This window comes from Quercus lobata, chromosome 3 (assembly GCF_001633185.2).
Source record: "Quercus lobata isolate SW786 chromosome 3, ValleyOak3.0 Primary Assembly, whole genome shotgun sequence".
Classification (NCBI taxonomy): domain Eukaryota; kingdom Viridiplantae; phylum Streptophyta; class Magnoliopsida; order Fagales; family Fagaceae; genus Quercus; species Quercus lobata.
This window is the reverse complement of record NC_044906.1, coordinates 40848373-40869664: the sequence shown is the minus strand read 5'-3', so window position 1 is coordinate 40869664 and position 21292 is coordinate 40848373. Positions and strand designations below refer to the sequence as shown.

Here is a 21292-nt window from a genome sequence, read left to right as displayed (position 1 = left end):
ACATGTTTCACAAGAATGGAAAATCATTGACATTACGTATGATTTTCAATTGATCTCAACTATAAAGACTAAAAATAAAAGGGACAGTTTTATATTCTTTAATAAGAAAGTAGAAAACCTTAGCACATAGTGTAGGCAAACCTACCTAGCTTTCAAATTGGCGAAGAAACATTAGGCACATATCTTTTCAATTTTTTTTTTTTTTTTTTGGTTCTCTTTTAAGCTAAAGCTTTAAAGAAATATCTGAATTGAAGTTCCAATTTGCATATGAACAATTTCGGCAGTTCCATTGACTGTCGATATCACTGTGTTTTGTTTGGAAAAATATGTAATACGTTTGATGAATCCCAAAGTTCAAATACTACGAGAAAATTGAAAATATCAATATGACTTGTGTGATTGAGAGATATAAATTCCAAAGTGCCTATGACTATGAGTTATCAATATATATATATATATCTATATAAAACTGAAACTTTTGAAACTTCCACAATTTTCCACGTCAGCACAAATATTTAAAAAAAAAGCATAATAAAACTTTTCTAAAACCCGAACCCGATGCTCTGCCTTCTCTTTCTCCAAAATGCACGCCTTCAACAATCATCTTTTTCCTCAGAACATAGGTCGATCTCCTTCCTCAGATCGAGCAAATTGAAGCCATGGTAGGAAGCATGAAGGTTCAGCTCTTTCTCCAAAATGTACGCACTCAATAGACTTCTTCCTTAGAACAAAGGTCGATCTCCTTCCTTAGACCGAGCAAATTGAAGCCATGGTAGGAAGCATGAAGGTTCAGAAGAAACAGAGAATTGAAAGAGATGATGGCAAAGACGAAGACGACATGATAAGTAGTCAACCTTCCAATACGAGATTGTTGGAAAAACTATTTCTTACTATTTCTTCACCCGATACTTTTTCAAAAAAACTCTCCACCAATCTCCTTCTCCTTTCCAAAAAAAAAATCAATCAACTCTTTCTCTTCCTTTCATCCCCATCTCCCTCTATATCATGAGCCTATAAATCACCAAAACCAAAATAATCCCATCTCTCTCTTCGTCATCTTCCTCTTCATCTCATAAATTTCTCCAAACATAGTACACAACTAGCACAAACCAAACTCATAAATCACAAACACAAGCCAAATCCACAAATCACAACCGCTTCCATTACAACACCCTCCTTTGCTGTAAGAGGATGAAAAGAGAGATAGATGAGGTGAGAAGTCAATTTTTTTTTTTTTTTTTTTATTGACTCCACCCATGATTAAGTAGAGGAAGAAGAATGCTTGAAATAACCAGATCTAAAGTCACAGCTCCACCATGGACTTTGTTCTTCACGGTTTTAGCTTCACCGTGGACTAGATGATACTTTACCTTGTGATTTTGGTCAGAGATAGTGAGTTTTGCAGAACATGGGTCGTTTGTTTTTGAGAAAGAGGTGAGGGTTTGAATTTTTGGTTTTATCCTAACATGGTTACTGTACTGACCATTCGTCTTAAAAGCCATGGTCAAAATGGTTTACAGCTAAGCTATTTAGATTTCTTTATTTTTTATTTATTTGTAGTCGTACTTGTCACTTGCCAATAATAAAGAGTTCAAATATTTTAATGGCATAAAGTTATAATCATATTCGATGTTAAAGATATTTTTATATTGACTATTGCACTAAAAAATATTTCAAATGGTAAATATTTTTTTTTAGTCTATAATAAATTGCTAGAAATATCATTTTGTTTTTAAGCCTCCTTTTTTAGAGATTTTTCAATCATAACATCCGCTCTTGATGATAGTTCTTTATCATCATACCAAGACATCAATCAATACCTTCTAAAAAAAAAGAAAAAAAAAGACACTAATCAGTTTTTGGTGTAGGTGGAAATTGAACCCCAGATCTCTTATTCAACCATCAGAAACTTTACTAGTTGAGCTAACTGGAACTCACTTTTAAGTCTCCTTTATACTTGACTATCTTCGGATATTTTAAATTTTAAATCAAGATCGTTAATTTATATATATTTATTTTATTTATTTCATATTAATTAATTACTAAATTAATTATATATGACATTATTGTGGTTCGACCTCAGTCAAACCCAGGTCCAACCTTAAAAACCTTGAACCTCTTTCTTTACCAGGTCTAAAAACCAAGCCACATTTCATTTCAATTTTGAGACCCTCCATTCCACCATGTAATATGTATGTCATGTTTCTCTCTTCTTTTTTTGTCAACCTATTCTTCTTCTTTGTAATTTTTTTTTTTTTTCATTATTTTTAGGTTCATATTATAATTGTAATATTCTAGAAAATGTAGTTGTTATTATTATTATTGGGTAAAGATTTGGGTCTGGTATTGATATATTATTTAAAACATCTTAAAAAAATTATATGAATTTTGACCAATAATATATAAAGAAATATATGTCTCTATATTAAATTGGACTATTTTAATTAATTTTTATATTTGTACTAATTTAATATATTTATTTATATTTTGAATTGGACTATTATTATTTCAAAACCTTTTAAATTGGACTATTTTAGTTAATTTTTTATTTATTTATACTAATTTAATATATTTTTTCACGTAAGGCTTTCTTTCTATGTGAACAAATTTCAAATCCATTTCATGGGTTTGTCTTAGATTTTTAAGACTGTTTAGCACTGTCAACAACATTGAATAAGTGATAACTTAAATTCTTCATTCATTGTTGGATTTTTTTTTCATAGTCAATAATTTTCCCATGTATCGCATGGGTTAGCGACTAGTTTCTAATTAAATGCATGCCAGCTCATGTGTCATGGCAATCCAATACCTGTGAGTCTGTGACATCTATATTCCTTTAATCTTAATGATTTGTTTTGATATATTTGGTATTTCAAGTGTTGTATGAATATAAAAGCAAGCAATCTGTCATAAGTGATAAATATATATATATATATATATATATTTATATTTATATGTATAACAATTGTTAATATGGCAAATTGTAAAAAAAAAATAAAAAAGTGTTCCTCACGTACACTAAAGTAAGGTGTGCGCCATAGTTGCAGGCCTTTTCATTGAATATTTCAGAGAGCTATTTTCAACCTACAACCTGAGCCAACTAGATGATTTTCTTGGGTCAATCTCTCAAGTTGTGACCAAATCAATGAATACAGAGTTGCTGAGGGTTTTTACAAGGCAGGAAGTTGAAGTTGCCTTAAAGCAAATGGCACCCTTGAAGGCTCCGGGTCTAGATGGCATGCCCCCCATTTTTTATTAGCGCTATTGGAGCTCCATTGGTGATGATGTATCTTGTGCAGTGCTGTCTTGCCTAAATTCAGGTACTATCCCAGCTAGCTTAAATCATACTTATATTACTCTTGTTCCAATATCAAAAAGCCCTGAAAGAGTTACTGAATTTAGACCTATTTCCCTTTTTAATATTCTTTATAATTAATATCCAAAGTGTTAGCTAATTGGTTGAAAAGCTTGTTACCATATGTTGTATCAGAATCACAGAGTGCTTTCCAATCAGATAAAGCAATTTCGGATAATATCCTAGTTGCCTTTGAAACACTATACCGTATGAAGATGAAGAAATTAGGCAAAGAGGGGTACATGGCTATGAAGTTGGATATGAGTAAGGCCTATGATAGGGTAGAATGGATCTTCCTTGAGAGTTTAATGTTCAAGTTGGGCTTTCATGAAAAATGGGTAGGGATGGTGATTTCTACGGTGAAAACTATCTCTTATTCCATTCTAGTTAATGGCGAACCACAGGGGAATATTCAACCAACAAGAGGGATTAGGCAGGGAGATCCCTTATACCCCTACTTATTTATGCTTTGCTCTGAAGGACCTAATGGATTGCTCCAAAAATCTGTGGCTGCTGGTGATCTTAGAGGTTTCTCTTTATGTAAGTATGTCCTGCAAATCTCTTATCTTTTTTTCGCTGATGATAGTTTGATCTTTTGTCGAGCAAAGATGGGTGATGTGCAAACTATCCAAGCTATTTTATCTATGTATGAAAAGGCTTTAGGGCAGAAGGTGAATGGCCTAAAGACAAACTTATTTTTTGGGAAGTCGGTTTCTGATAACACTAAAAATGCTTTGAAAGATTTCTTGGGTGTTCCAAAAATAAAGGAGTATGAAAAATACTTAGGACTTTCAGCAATTGTGGGTAGAAATAAAAAGGAGAGCTTAATGTATATTAAGGAAAGGATTTGGGGTAAACTTTAAGGGTGGAAAGATAAACTCTTGTCACAAGCGGGGAGAGAAGTCTTATTGAAAGCCATTGTTCAGGCCATTCCAACCTTTGCGATGAGTTGTTTCAAGTTGCCCATGAGTCCTTGCCACGATATTGAGGTTATGATTAAAAATTTCTTTTGGTGGTAGTGTGGCAAGAGGAGGAAGATCCATTGGAAGAAGTGGGAAACTCTTTATCTATCCAAGAGTGAAGGTGGGATGAACTTTAAAGAGTTAAGCAAATTCAATGAAGCCATGTTAGCAAAGCAAGTTTGGAGATTGATTCATGATAAGGAGTCCCTCTTCTATCGGGTGTTTAGGGCAAAGTTTTTCCCTTTAGGTGACATTTTTTCAGCTCAAGTCAAGTCGGGCTCCTACGCATGGCGCAGTATTTTGAGTGCTCGTAAAGTAGTGGCTGCAAGGGCCAGGTGGAGAATCTGTAATGGGCTTACTACCCGTATATATTCTGATTGTTGGCTGCGAGGTGCGGCTTCAGGTAAGATCTCTTCCCAAATCTCGGATATACCAGCAAATGCCGTTGTGGCTGACCTCTTTGAGGAAAATTCGGGTTGGTGGAATGGGGTGTTGATAGATCAATATTTTTCTCCTTTTGAAGCTCAGAAAATAAAGTCTATCCCTGTATGTATCACCCCTCAAGAAGACATTTTAATCTGGCCAAAGACAAGGGATGGGAAATATTCAGTTAAGACGGGCTACCAACTTCTTCGAGAAATGGAAAACAGTGAGCTGGCTTCGTCTTTAGACTCTGGGGAAAACAAAAAATTCTGGACTGGTTTGTGGAAACTGAAAGTCCCAAACAAGATAAAAACTTTTGCGTGGTGAGCTTGCACAAATTCTCTCCCTACTTTGGATAATCTAGTGAAGCGAAAGGTTGTTCAATCACCCACCTATTCCAGCTGCAGTAAAGAGCTCGAAACTGTGTTTCATGCTCTCTGGAGTTGTGAAAATATCGGCCTGGTTTGGGGAAAATGTTTTGAGGAGTTGCGAGCTATGTCACCCCTATTATTATCTTTTGTTGATCTTTTCGGGTTGGCGTTACAGAACTCACGAGGAGCAGAGCTATTCTACACGATTTCTGGTTTTTATGGACTCGCCGAAATAAAAGCCGAGTTAAAGAGGCAGTGATGCCGCTGGATAAACTCTCGAACCTGGCACAACAGTACCTTTAGGAATTTTAGTAGCTCCGTGGCAAACCTGTCATCAAGCAACCACCAAAACAAACTATCTGGAAACCACTTGACCTGAGCACTCTGAAAACCAATTTTGACGGTATTGTTGAAGACTTGGATGTAGCAGGTATCGGAGTCGTTGTTCGAAACTCCTTGGGTGAAGTTCTGGCAGCATTATCCGAGATCATCCCTCTGCCATTGTCTATTGTTGTTCTGGAAACAATTGCAGCGCGAAGAGCAGTCACCTTTCTTCAAGAGCTCGGCTTGGGGCAGTTCTATCTTTGAAGGAGATTCTGAAACTTTGATCGTGGCAACTAAAAATCAGTGTTTCCACCACCCTTTAGTGGGTCATTTGATTAAAGACATTATGTCTTCAGCTAGTTCTCTACAGTTTTTTTCTTTCTCTCACACACGTCGGCAAGGCAATGGTTTGGCTCATGCTCTAACCCGGACAGCGAGATTTTCTTTTCCTGTTTTAGTCTTGTTGGAATCTAATCCTCCTGACATTCATAAGCATTTTATTTATGAATTTCTAGCAATAAAATAGCCTGGCCAGTTTGGCCTGTTTCTTAAAAAAAAAGAAAGTAAGGTGTGCGCCATGTACGTAAAACAAGGGACCATGTTAGGCACGCCTTTTTCACTTTTGGTGCCTCCTGATCTAAGGCATATGCTTAGCTGAAAAAACTTACAATAATTAAATTCAAAGCAAAAGGTAGTGCAAAGTAGGCCTGTCCACGGGTCGGACCGGGTCGGTTTAGGACCTGTATTCGACCTGGTTGGATCGAGTTCCCAAGTTTCGAACCCGTATTCGACCAAATATTCAGGTCGGATCCGACGTTTAGGATAATCAATTGGCCAGGTCGGAGTTGTCAATTTTTCGAGTCTGGGCCTCAGATTGGGCCAAAATTTTGGACAAAGTTAAAATTATTGTAATTTCATTTTTCTAGGCCTTTTTAGCCCAATTACTCAGTTTGGCAGTTTAACAAACCATATGATTTCATATTTTTTGAATTTCCTATATATTTCAAATTGGGCCTCTTTTTATTTAATTTATTTTGAAATAGGCCTACAAGCTTAGCTTATATTATGAACTATACTAGATCTGTTGGGCCTTCAGGACATATCAATCCCAATATAATTAGGCAGTTTCTCACAAATTTTCACAAATTTAAACTTGGACAGAATAACACAACACAACACACCAAAAAGCCTATTTTTTATTTTTCACTTGTGATCTCTGAAACAATAGAAGCACCTAAGCAATACATATCAACCCAAATATATAAAGTATAAACTTTCCCACATCAACTACAAAAAATAAACACAGCAAAATAGACTAAAGATAGCACAACACAACCTACAAAAACACTAATTTTACCATCTGTGATTTGTTAAACAACACAATAAACACCTAGGCAGTAAGCTAGTAGCTTAACACCTACTAAACCTACCAATCACAACAAATAATATTTCCGGCAACAAATAAATCACAACAAATAATAGTATACTGCAATATTCCAATTAATGGATCTATATACTTAGTACCATAGAGGTAGTTATTGCAAGTTTTTCGGGCAATAAACCATAAGGTAGAAAGTTTTGCTAGTTATACAATGTTCACAGCAATATAATTAGTTACAATAATGAAATATTTCCAAAAAATAGCTTTTGCAAAAGCATTGAATGACTACTCTATAGTTAATAAGTTTATAACTTATAGAAAAGAAAACCTATGGACTAAGATTTCTCTTCTATAAGCATTGAGAGTTGAGTATTGTTAGAAAAGCAATATATCCAAAAAAAGCTTCCAAAATGTTCCAAAAAGCTGCCTTCTTTACAAAATAAATGAACATCCTCCTATAATAGACAAAAAAATATTCAACAAACAATACATTAGCACCAAATACAAGACCAACTAGTAAGGAAACCAAGTTTATAAAAGTAAGGGGCTAAAGGTAGAATCATACCAAGTCAATGATTATTCATCAATAATTAAGGATCGTTTGCCAGAGGTGGAACCCTTGCTTGAACTGGTATTTGCTATTGCACTTATTGTTGGTTGTTGATTTAAAACTAGAACAGAATAGGAAATAAACACAATAGATTAAATTTTGCTTGAATACACGAGACATTCAATACAATTAATGGACAATAAGGTTTAGAATTTAAACATATTACCTAATTCAAGTAAATCCTCCTCCAATGCCTCTACATCATCCCTTGACTGGTGATGAGAAATTGGAACTGTGGCTTGAAGCCAATTTTGTGAACCTACAAGGTTTTGAACCATGAGAGGAGAGAGTGAACTTCGAAATGGATCAAAAATGCGGCCTCTGGTGCTAAATGCTGACTCAAATGTAACAGTGGAAACAGGTATAGCCAGCAAATCCTTAGCCACTTTAGACAACACTTGGTACCTACTACAATTGTCCCTCCACCACCCTAATATCTCAAAATTGACATCCTTTCTACCATCACAGTTTTCAGCCAAATACTTTCAACCTCATTACTACAACCTACAAATTGCTCAACTTGCAAGAAACAGTCATATCGTGAGTGAACCGTCACATACGGATCACTAGCATTACTTTCCAATTTTGTCCTCTCACTCCCACTTTGTTCTTGCACATTTGGTGAATGAATAGAAGAGTAAAAATTATACAACTTATACAAAAAATCTTTCACCTTATCAACCATCACTTCTGCCATTGCATTCCCATAAATCTCAGAAAAAGAAAACTTCAAAAACCTTAATTTTTTTCCATGGATCAAGAACTACAGCAACATACAAAAGAGGATTAATTTTCTCCCCTTTCCCCCAATATTTATCAAATTTAGTTTGCATGTTTGTGGCTGTATTTTTCAAGAGAGTGTTTTGTGATTTAACTAAATTAGAAATACTCTCTTGAATAACAAAGATCTCATCATAAAAGGCATTTGAAGTAACATACAAAGAACCGGAGAACTTTTTTGTTGCATTATAAAAGAGCCTTAAGAAAGTCACAAATGCCCTACAATTTTGGAAATCACTCATACAAGGAGATCCCAAACCACCACTATCTTCCTTGGTCCTAAAATACGACAAATAACCATCATCTTCAAAATCCATTCGAAGGAACACTTTCTCAAATTTTTTAGTAGTTTCTAACATAAGGTAGGTTGAGTTTCACTTAGTAGGTACATCTAGACAAAGAAGACTTTTGTACTCCATACCTAACCTCTCCATAAAACTCCTAAAAGTTTGATTTCTATTGGTGAGGACTTCACATACCTCACAGCTTCATGCACCTTAGCAACAGATGCATCAATCTCTTTCAAACCCTCACCCACAATGAGATTTAGGATATGGGCACAACACCTCATGTGCATGTACTCATTTCCTAAAACTGTCCCCTTCCAATCTTTAGTCACCCTTTGCAAAAATTTAACTGTTGTTAAATTTGAGCTAGCATTATCCACTATCAAAGTGAATATCCCATCAATACCCCACTCACACAAAGACATCTCAATCTTTCTACCTATAGTCTCCCCCTTGTGGTCTTCAACTTGACAAAAATTTAAAATTCTCTTATGCAATTTCCAAGCATCATCAATAAAGTGACATGTGAGACACATATAATTTAAATTTTGAATAGAAGTCCATGTGTCCGTAGTGAGATACACCCAACAACCCTTCAAGGATTTCCTTAGCTTCTTTCTCCCTCACTATTATAAACCCTAATCACATCTCTAGCCATAGTTTGATGAGATAGGATATCCTTTAAACGAAGCTTAGGTTGTAAGTTAGTTACATATTTCTTAAACCCATACCCCTCGACACACCTAAAAGGCAACTCATCAATTATAATCATTTCGACCAATGCCTTTCTAGAAGCCTCGACAGAAAAGGTGGTTGACACAAGTTGGAACCCATCTTCTCCATCCTTTTTGGGTTCAAAAGCTAATGTTTTCTGCCCTTTAACTAGATCTTCTCCATTAGGGTTCTTGGGACAATTTGGCACATGAGCTAACAAATTGCTAGTACCACAACTCTTACTATCAGCATTATACGATTTTTGGCAATAATTACAAGTAGTCTTAGTTTTACTAGTATCACTCTCTCCTATCTTTATTTTTTCAAAATGGCCCCAAACAACTGACTTTTTCCTACCACTACAAGTACCACTAACAGGAACTATCATACTCACTTTGCATGGTGGAACTAGGGGCAACTCAGCAGCAGCAATTGTTTCAGCTTGGGTAGCAGCAGAAACTTCGACTTATGTGGGAATAACACCATTAGCTTGTGTATCAATTGGTGTTTGGACAGCGGGTTCATTAGTGGAGGTTTCCATGACCTAAAAAAATTAAAGATACGTATTAGCAAACTATAATAACAAGTATAATTGATGGCTTTAATAATAATAATAATAATAACCACACAAACCAAAAAGGAAAAACATTATCCTACTTATGCAAAAAAAAAAAAACCCAAATACAAACAGCATAAGCTTGAAATTTTATTTAATAATAAAAACCAAAACAGTGATGCTCAAAATTGATAAAACAATAACAAAATGTCAATAACAACAAACACTGAACACAAACATAATATATGATTTATACAACAGATTACACCATATTGGTCTATTATCCTTAACAAGCATCAACTCAAATAGAAAAAGAAAAAAAAATCTCAACTTAAACTCTAAACACAAACATAATACATGATTTACATAGCAAATTAAATTCTAAACACTAACATAATATATGATTTATATAGCAGATTAAACACTAAACACAAAAATAATACATCATTTACATAGCAAATTAAACACTAAACACTAACATAATATATGATTTACATAGCAGATTAAACACTAAACACAAACATAATGCATGATTTACATTGCAGATTAAACACTAAACACTAACATAACATATGATTTACATAGCAGAATAATCACTAAACACAAAATATATGATTTACAATTGATTATTACAACCAAGCATATTATATGATTTACATAAAAGATTACACCAGATTGGTCTATTATCCTTATCAAGCAACAACTCAAACAAAAAAGGAAAAAAAAAAATCTCAACTTAAACACTAACCACAAAGGAAAGCAAAAACCATACCTTAAAGAAAATTGTGGGTGTATGAGTTTTGAACTTAAAGGCAAAAAACCCTACTTGGAGTTGGCTTTCAATCCTGCATAAAATTAAAAAAAGATCAAAATTGATTAAAAAAAAGAACAAAGAACAAAAGTAAAATAGTTTGGGTTTCAAGGTTTTTTTTAGTTAGGGTTTCATATTATAAATCTTGGGTTTATTTGATTTTAACATTGGATTTCCAAAACAAATGAAAACAACGAGACTAACAAAAAAAAAAACAAAAAAAGATAAGAAAAAAAGAATACCTAAGCGTTTGGAGTACATAGCGATGGGGTGAGGACTAAACACCAGCGGCAGCTACGCTGTGGAGGGAGAGCTGGGTGGACAACGGTGGTGGCGGCGGCTAGGCATTGGAGGTGAAGCTCTCTCTTGGAAACTTGAATTTGAATTTTCCTAACTTATAGGCATAAAATTTTGCCCCAATCATTGCGGCTTACAAACTTCAATGACCCTTTTTCTGATAACATGCATACCTCAATCCCTCGCTTAAGCATTCTTTCCATCAATTGGGATTTAAAAAATTTTAAGCCTTATTTCTACTAATCAATTTTTCCTTCATAATATAAACATATTTCATATTTTGTACTGCAAATACGATTACTGTTTACATGATTGAAATGTGAAAATTTAAAAATAAAATTATATGTTGGAGCTAGCCTTGAAAATTTTAAAATAAAATTAATGGTTCCATTGGATAAATTTCATCAATAGATAAAAAATGTTGTCTAATACACTATAAAAGTCATTTAAACTAAAGATTGAAATCCAAATCCTTCTCTTTAAATTCGTTTATCCAATATAATCATTAATGACATTGCCATAGGAGGCAGTGCAGAACAAATATAACAAATACATTCGAAATTGAAATCCATTAATTAAGAATGAGAAAATTGGATGTTGCAATATGGGCAAATGCAGATAACAGATTTCTGAAAACAAAACAGTTTGTACATATGGAATCAAAATACCTTGCTTGAAGAAACACGCAAATGTAGTAACTCAAATTCGCCTTTGTCCATAGATGGTGGTATAAAGAGGGCACACTGGACAAGGAAAAGAACATCATAACAAAATGGAAAGGAACAGTTATCTTTTCCAATTGATAGAATACAAAAAATTTCACATATAATAAAGCAATATGTAGATTAAAAACTTATCAAAATTGTGATTCAGATCAGAAAGCAAGAAAAGGAACGAAGCAGGGATGAAATCTGAGATAAACGACAGCTTAGCATTGTAGTTTAGTTGTACATTGTAGCTTAATGAAATGTTGTAGTTTAGTGACTTGTAGTTTAGTGATGTATTTAAGTGAGAAGTGTTCACACGTGACTTGACTGACAAACACACGTGTTGTAACTGTACCCGCATAGTTTGGGATATTTTGTTTGCTCTGTTTTCTGTATTTAGTCACAGATTCATGTATAGATTCATTTAGTTGAGTAATATACAAATTTTTCTTCATTCCAAAACTCTCTCTAGCTTGAGCTTCCTCTCTTCTTTCAATACTTGGCTCTCTGTACTTTCTTATATGGTATCAAAGCTTGACCCTTCGTTAATGGCGTCAAATACTACTTCTTCTTCTTCTACACGAGAGCTTTCTCCATTGGAAGATCCTAGAAGCCCGTTTTTCTTGCACCATGGTGAATCTCTTGGTGTGATCTTGGTTGTTCAACCGCTCACTGAGGATAATTACCCTAATTGGGCCAGAGCAATGAGGATGGCTCTAGATGCTAAGATTAAGCTCGGATTTGTAGATGGCTCCATCACTGCATCAATGGCAGTTACACTACTTGAGAAAAAGTCATGGTCAAAGAGCAATTCAATTATCTCATCATGGATCTTGAATTCAGTTTCACCTCATATTACTGCTAGTGTCATTTACAGAAACACAGCTTTTAAGGTCTGGAATGCTCTCAAGAATCAGTTTTTACAAGCAAATGGACCAAGGATTTCTCAACTTCAAAAGCAAATTTCCACTGTGATGCAAGGAGATTCTACAGTGACAAGCTTCTTCACTGATCTTCAAAGCTTCTTGGGATCAATTTTTAAATTTAAGGCCTTTGCCATCGTGTTCCTATGGAAAATGTACTTGTGGTGTGAATGAGAAGATTATGCATCTTCACCACCAAGATTCAATCATGCATTTTCTTAATGGATTGAATGATTGTTACTCACAGGTCAAGACTCAAATTCTCATGATGGAACTTGTTCCATCTGTGGATAAAACTTTTTCTTTGGTAATCTAGGAGGAAAGGCAATGATCTTCCAGTATTCATTCCATTCCTTTAGTTGAATCCACTGCTCTGGCTGTCAAGAATCAAGTCTTCAATTAAGGTTCTTTTCCTAGCAAGATTTTCAAAGGGAATGTTGGAAAGGGAAGGCCTATGTGTAGCTATTGTGGAAAGGTTGGGCATATCAAGGAGAAATGTTATAAGCTTGTTGGATTTCCACCAGGCTACAAGCAAAAGGGAAAGCTTCCTATGGCTAATCAAGTCATGATGGATTGTGATCAAGCTCAGAATGAAGCTGTGCATCAGAATAACAATTTCTCTTTCACTCCAGAACAGTATCAGCAATTGATTTCCCTGTTGAATTCTCATGCATCCAATTCTGGTAGTTCCAATGAAGCAATTCACATAGCCAATTTTGCCCTCTTAGGTATCTCTGATGATCTCCTGCAAAACTCAATATGTTTGAGCATACAACACTCTTTTTTTGCTGTCAATCCTTCAAATAAAACAGCATATAGTCAAGACACTTGGGTTCTTGATACAGGTGCCACAGATCACATAGTTCATTCAGTTGATTTGTTCACTAAAATTACTAGTTCTATAAACTCTTTTGTTCAATTGCCTAATGGTGAAAGAGTTGTTGTCACACACATAGGAACCATTCAAGTAACTTCTAGTTTAATTCTTGAAATTGTACTATGTGTTCCTTCTTTCACTTTCAACTTGATATCCATTAGTCAACTAACCAAAAGTCTATCATGTTGCTTCATTTTTCTGTCCAATATATGTTTTATACAGGACCTTTCTTGTTGGAAAACGATTGGAGTGGGTAAGCTGCATCATAATCTCTATTTGCTACAATCTTCAGAATCTTGCAAATCTGTTTCAACTGTATCTTCTATCTTAGGATTTGTTTTCAATTCTTTTGCAAATAATGTTGTGGATGTTCCTGTTACCACAAAGTCCTATCTTTGGCATCTTAGATTAGGTCATGTATTAGATGCTAAACTTCAGGTCCTGTATGATATTCTCCCTGATGTAAGCACTATACATAGCAATAAAGATTGTGCCCTTTGTCCCATTGCAAAACAGAAAAGACTTCCTTTTCCTTCTTTTAATCATTTGTCTGATAATGCCTTTGATCTCATTACTGTGATGTTTAGGGCCCTTTTGCAAAACCTACTCATAATGGTTTTAGGTATTTCCTTACCATTGTTGATGATGCAACTAGATCAACATGGGTCTATCTTATGCAATCAAAATCAGAAACTAGGCCCTTATTGATTTCTCTTTACAAAATGATCTCAACACAATTTCACACCAATATTAAAGCAATTAGAACTAATAATGCTCATGAATTTTTCCTAAAAGACTTCTTTGCTGATCATGGGATTATGCATCAACATTCATGTGTTGCCACTCCAACAAAATTCAATTGTGGAAAGGAAACATCAACACATTTTAAGCATTGCTAGAGCATTAAAATTTCAGTCTAATGTGCCCCTTTCCTATTGGGGTGAATGTGTTTTGACTGCTGTATACATCATTAATAGACTGCCCTCTTTCATTTTAGAAAATAAAACCCCCTTTGAGAAACTTTACAATAAACCACCTTCCTTTGTTCACTTAAAGGTTTTTGGTTGCCTTTGCTTTGCCTCCACCTTATCCCATAACAGATCTAAGTTTGATCCTAGATCTGTTCCTTGTGTTTTTCTAGGATTCCCTTTTTGTGTCAAAGGCTACAAGTTACTTAATCTGGTCACCAAGAACATCTTTGTCTCTAGAGATGTCACCTTTCATGAGACTATGTTTCCTTTCATTTCATCCACTTGTTCTTCCTCACCTCACTCAAATATCACTTTTCCTTACCTTTTTCCTCCTCTAGATACCTCTACTGCCTCACAATTACCTTATTTGATTATACTCCTGCATCAAATTTTGAATCTATCATCCCTCAGCCTATTCCTAATCCTGGATTTCCTACTTCAACTTCTAATCCTTTACTAAATTCTTCTTCACCTGATGAATCTGCTTCTCCATCCTGTGATTTTCCACTTCCTGTTTCTACTGAAAATTCTAGTCCTCCCATCACTAAACCTATTGTTATCCCTTATGTTCCCTCAACTCCATCTTTGAGAAAATCCACTAGAGAATCTAAGACTCCTTCCTATTTGCAAGACTATAAGTGCAGCAATGTTATTACTGATCAGTTTGATCATTCCAATCATGCCATCAAGTCTGGTTCAGCCTCACACACCTCAGGTACAAAATACCCCTTATCTATTTTTCTTGGTTCTTCTACTTTGTCTCCCTTCTATGCCCATTTTTGCTCTCTTATCACTGCTGTTTCTGACCCAAAATCACATCATGAGGCTGTCCAAGATCCCAAATGGCAGAATGCAATGGCTGCTTTAGAATCTAACCAGACTTGGTCTCTCACTCCCTTACCATCTCATAAAAGGGCTATTGGGTGCAAATGGGTTTATAAAGTGAAGTATAAAGCTGATGGCACAGTGGAGAGGTATAAGCCACGTCTTGTGGCTAAGGGGTTTACACAGCAGGAGGGCTTGGACTTCACTGAAACCTTTTCCCCTGTTGCTAAAATGACCACTGTGAAAACATTGCTTGCCATATCTGCTGTGAGGGGTTGGCACCTAACTCAGCTTGATGTAAACAATGCTTTCCTTCATGGAGAGCTTCATAAGGAAGTTTACATGCAGCTGCCTCAAGGATTCCATAGCAAGGGGGAGAATATAGTGTGCAAGCTTAACAAATCCTTGTACGGCCTTAAACAGGCATCAAGGCAGTGGTACTTAAAATTTTTATCCACTATTCTCAAATGTGGATTCAAATAGTCAAGGTCTGATTACTCCCTTTTTACCAAGAAGTTCAATCAATCATTCATAGCACTTTTGGTCTATGTGGATGATATTCTTATAGCCAATAATGATATTGATGCTGTTGAAGAGCTTAAGGTGTTCCTAGATCAAGAGTTTAAGCTAAAGGATCTTGGAAACTTGAAATTCTTCCTTGGCCTTGAAGTGGCTAGATCAGATAAAGGCATTTCCTTATGTCAAAGGAAATATGCGTTGGAAGTGCTCAAAGATGCAGACATGACAGGATGCAAGCCTAGCAAAGTTCCTATGGAGCAAAACTTAAAGTTGAGCAAATACCATGGGGAGCTGTTACCTGATCCTAGTGTTTATAGAAGACTGGTTGGCAGGTTGATATACTTAATTATTACCAAACCAGATATCACATACTCAGTGAACAAACTAAGTCAATTTATGTCAAAACCAAGAAAATCTCAGTTGGATGCAGCCTATAAGGTGTTACAGTACATTAAGGGAAGTCCTAGACAAGGTATTTTGTTATCATCCAACTCAGATTTGCATTTAAAGGCATTCACAGATGCAGATTGGGCATCTTGTGTTGACACTAGAAGATCAACCACTGGTTATTGTGTCTTTTTGGGTAATTCTCTGGTTTCATGGAAGTCTAAAAAGCAGTCCATAGTCTCTAGATCTTCTATAGAAGCAGAGTATCGAGCCATGGCAATGACTGTGTGTGAGATGACTTGGATATTAGCCTTGTTGAAGGATTTAGAAGTGTATCATCCAAAGCCTGCAATGCTGTTTTGTGATAACCAAGCAGCTATATATATTGGTGAGAACCCTGTGTTTCATGAGAGGGCCAAACATATAGAAATAGATTGTCACTTGGTTAGAGATAAGGTTCAAGATAAAGTCATCAGATTGTTTTTCACTCCTACTCACTCAGAGCTAGCTGATCTTCTTACAAAGGTGCTTAGCGGTCAACAATTGAAGGCTTTACTTGCCAAGATGAACATTGTGAATATTCACAATCCTGATTGTCATCTTGAGGGGGAGTATCAAAATTGTGATTCAGATCAAAAAGCAAGAAAACGAATGAAGCAAAAGAAGAAAGAAGTGCAGGGATGAAATCTGAGATAAACGACAGCTTAGCATTGTAGTTTAGTTGTACAGTGTAGCTTAATGAAATGCTGTAGTTTAGTGACTTGTAGTTTAGTGATGTATTTAAGTGAGAAGTGTTCACACATGACTTGACTGACAAACACACGTGTTGTAACTGTACCCGCATAGTTTGGGATATTTTGTTTGCTCTGTTTTATGTATTTAGTCACAGATTCATGTACAGATTCATTCAGTTGAGTAATATACAAAGTTTTCTTCATTCCAAAACTCTCTCTTGCTTGAGCTTCCTCTCTTCTTTCAATTCTTGGCTCTCTGTACTTTCTTATAAAACTCCCTGGCCGACTGCGTAAAACTAGTTGGTACCTGAAAAGCAATGTCAATCTGCACAATAAAAATGACAATCAATTGAAGTTTGCACAAACTATCATAGCAACCAAATATGTTCAGTCCCAATTAAACAAAAAACAACAAAAATGAGAGAAAGAAAACTAGTAAAATGAAAGGTAAAATACCAACAATGAAGTCAATTAGTTTTGGCATGAGTAATACCAAAGGAGAGACACAATAAACTAAAATTAAGATATTACCAAGTGATGCTTATTTTGACTCAAGTCCATTGCTAGAATTTAGATTAGAAAAACAATTGAAGAATCAACAACAGAGAACTAATCTCTATCTAATATTCAATAGATGCAACTGGGATCACTCTTTTTTTTTTTTTTTTAATTATAAATTAATAATTACAAACGGGGAGGGAGGATTTGAACCCTCAGTGTTTCTATTTAAAATACCAGAAGATACTAACCAGTTGAGCTGCAAGGCTCTTGGCTATTCTTAATTGTACTTCAATCAATAATTCTGTGTTAGTCAAACAAATATATGCGTGTATGTGTATTTTACATAACAAATATTGTTGTGGAGGATAAAAAAACCCCAGGAATGTCAACAACAGTTGGAATGCATTTGCAGATCAAGTTTCCATCGTATTCTGGATACCTTATAAAAGATGAAATTGATATATTTGGATGTGTACTATTAATTTACACACAAAAATAAAACTATGGTAATTGTAATTGTAATGACCCTAAATAATTTTGAATTTCCTCTTCTTTCTTTCACTTTCACTTACCAATGAACAATCCACATCATTAGTAACTCCAACTCAAACAACAAACTTACCACTCAATAACAGAGAGACAGTGTGTACCCACATCATTCATCTTCAATATGGTGTAACAGCGAGTACTAAAGTTGTTCTATACGACCTGTCGTTTTTACTGCTTAAACAATTTCAGCTTAACCATGCAGTCTATTTAATAAAACGGTGTTTCGTTGTCCCTTCAAAACAATAATTTTAATAAAAACGGTGGGTCGTCCTCCGAGGATCACATCTGACATCCCATCCAACCGACCCAAGAAAAACAACGATCACAAGACTAGTAGAGTTTTAGTTTAAATCCTTTTCCTTTGCCAAAAAGGATTAGGAAATTTTGTATCCAAATTTTCACTAGGAAATACTTATTGCTCTCTTCTTCTATATATATTGCTAGTTATTAACTCTTGATTCTCATAACAAAACATTGCTCTCTCGCTCCTGAGAAAACAAAAAAGCCATCACTGTTTTCTTTTAATCTCTCTATGTTTTTTAGTATTTACCATTCTTTATAGTTATGGGTTCAACCACAAGAAGGGAAAGTTGTGAGATGAAGAAGAAGAAGAAGATGAAAACAGATATTTCTCTGTTAGAGAACATGGGTATTCATGATATGGCGGGGCATACTATTGCTCCCAATTGGACTCCATTTGACGCCTTGGTTGAGGCCTCAATCGTAGCTAGAAAGAAACTTCACAAGTTTGTTAGGCTCTTCGAAGAAAAGTCCCTCAAGAAGCCACTCTCTGTGGAAGAAGAAACCCCTATTGTTGTGACATTGCCTGTTCGAAACAAGTGATCAAGATTTGGAGACCAGGATGATGATGATGATGATGATCAAGACTGTTTTTTTTTTTTTTTTTTTTTTTTTTTTTTTTTTGCGATTTTGTAAATTCAATTTTGTAAGGTTGAATTTTATCAACCATCTTGTTGGCTTTATTCCGTGCCAAATTTGCTTGTATTTTAGCAATTAGTAATCCTGTATTTAGGTGGGAATCATGTAAGGGTAGTGTGTGAGAGAGTGTGAAGAAATGCTCAAGATTGTGCAAAGAAGCAGGGACTCATGACTGGGTCTCGTGGGTGGCTCGCGGCTTGCAAGCCGCCAGAAGTTGCACACGTGCCAAGCATGCCAAAAGTTGAAGAGTCACGCCAACTGTTGCATTACAGGACAAAAGTCCCAGGCTGGCCAGGCCATTAGCTCGCTGCTTGAACTCATGACTCCACCCAGTTGCGAGGCCAAGTCACTAGAACACCCTATTTGGGAAAAACTGAGTTTTCACATTCCTTCTCACCCTACTATATATATACCCTTATACCCACGATATTCAGAGAGCTTCCAGAGAGAATTTTGAGAGAGAAACCCTAGAGAAAAATAAGATTGATTCATCCACAATCTTCACATAGAGACTTTTCAAATTCCTCTACTCTCTTCCTCTCCATTGTCAAATCCTTGAGATATATTACCAAAACCTTTTCTCACCATACCTATATCTGTGAGAAGGCCATTTGGTGTTTGGGAAGCAGTTAAGAAGGGACCAATTTCATATTGGTTGATGTTATGGTTAAGTAGCGGAATTCGACAAGCTAAAAAAGAAATAGGTTCGGCGTAACCTCGTTGGAGTAGGAGCTTGGAGGACTTAGGTAATTGGGTAGATTAGGCTTGTGAGAAGGCCATTTGGTGTTTGGGAAGCAGTTAAGAAGGGACCAATTCCATATTGGTTGATGCTATGGTTAAGCAGCGGAATCCGACAAGCTAAAGAAGAAATAGGTTCGACGTAACCTCGTTGGAGTAGGAACTTGGAGGGCTTAGGTACATTGGGTAGATTAGGCTTGGAGGGTCTTCTACTATTCATGTATCCCAATTACATTCTTTAGTGGATTGTTTACCGCTTGGAGGGCGGCGAAGAGGTTTTATGCCAAGGGCTTCAGTTTCCTCTTCGATAACACATCGTGTGTTGTCCTTGTGTTTGCATCTCTCTTCCCTTAATATTTTCCATTTAATTTCTGATGTGGATGTGATTTTATTTGGTTTAGATTGTTTATCAATTCTGTTTTAAGCTTATGTTCATATTCCGCACATTAATTGTTTGACATTAAGCTTGAATTGGTAATTTGTAATTTGAGGGTCTAAACGTTCAAGGTGTTTCATACACTTATGGAACTTTCAAATTTTTATTTCAAGGTTGTAATTCAATTCTTTTAGTGGAAAATTGAGTAAGAGCTTGTTAACATTTTACTCAAACGAGTTTGAAATTTGTAGAGAGAACAAAAGCTATTTTGCGGGATTTTCTATATACAGACTATAGCATGATAATTTGAAGGAATTATTTTTCTTTTCTTTTTGGTTTCATATTAAAAAGATGAATAATCAAAGTATGGATAAGTCTAATATCTATAATAACACTAAGTAAGTCTTTGCAAAAAGCGTAAATTGTTATATTGAAATACCTAAAAGCAAATGGCTTCTCTAAGAAGTTATTATATTCTTAGAATTTTTTCCAACATTTATTTTCCTTGATACAAACAGCATGAAAATGTATAAAACTAATTTTGAATTTTATGTAGTCATTTGTATTAGTTAACCTATCATTGTTTGTCCTAATATTATATATGAAATTTTAATAATGTATCTTAACCATGTATATTGCTTCAGTTTAATTCTAGAAAATAAAATAGAGTTTAATGTTAATTTGATCCTCATTTGTGTTCAAAGCTGAACCCTATTTGGCACACCAATCAAAATTGATCAATTGGTTTTGATCCCTTCTGTCCATTCTTAGTGAACAACAAAAATTTTTAAGGGGTTTTGGTAGTTTTTACTCAAAAACATGTTTATAAACTAGCTTTTAAGACTTGGAAGATTTAAAGACATTTTGAAACTTACTTTTGAAAACAAACTCCAATTTGAAATCAATTTTCCTTTTAAAAATTAGATTTGAAAAACTACTTGGAAAGTTGCCTTTGAATCAAGCCTAAAGATTGATGGGATTTGCAATACTAGCTAGAGAGCTAGCATGCAAAGCCGTATTCAAATAAGAAAAAATTCATATAAACTCAAGCTTGTACATGTAGATTATAAACCAAACTTTGAACCCACAATCTTTGTAATCAATATTAAGACTCTAGCAATTCCATTTACTATATAAACATCATGCATGGATATCAAATTTACTTCAATTCAACTCTAACCATACATGTATAAATTCAGGCTCATGAAAATAGCTACATGTAAAAAGAATCAAATGATTTATTCATAACCATACCCATCCAAAAATACAAATCATCTATACCACCTTTTGTGTTCCATTTTTATACTCAATGAAGAATCCAAGAATTTTTTTCAGAAGGTCATTAAGAAACTAAAATCAAACAAAATTTAATAAA

The 21292-nt window shown here is 35.0% G+C and overlaps 2 protein-coding genes across 2 annotated transcripts; one reads left to right on the top strand and one right to left on the bottom strand.

Moving 5' to 3' along the window:
* Nucleotides 1-3145: 3145 nt before the first annotated feature.
* LOC115980890 lies at nucleotides 3146-5699 on the top strand. Its single transcript, XM_031103091.1, has 4 exons — nucleotides 3146-3236; nucleotides 3491-4155; nucleotides 4375-5017; nucleotides 5542-5699. The coding sequence occupies exons 1-4, from the start codon at nucleotides 3146-3148 to the stop codon at nucleotides 5697-5699; spliced, it is 1557 nt and encodes a 518-aa protein (XP_030958951.1).
* A 1693-nt stretch (nucleotides 5700-7392) lies between these two features.
* LOC115980889 lies at nucleotides 7393-8918 on the bottom strand. The gene is made up of 5 exons (XM_031103090.1): nucleotides 8686-8918; nucleotides 8316-8485; nucleotides 7987-8116; nucleotides 7593-7882; nucleotides 7393-7487 (listed from the first exon to the last, which is right to left on the bottom strand). Exons 1-5 carry the CDS (start codon nucleotides 8916-8918, stop codon nucleotides 7393-7395), a joined length of 918 nt encoding a protein of 305 aa, XP_030958950.1.
* Nucleotides 8919-21292: the final 12374 nt, after the last annotated feature.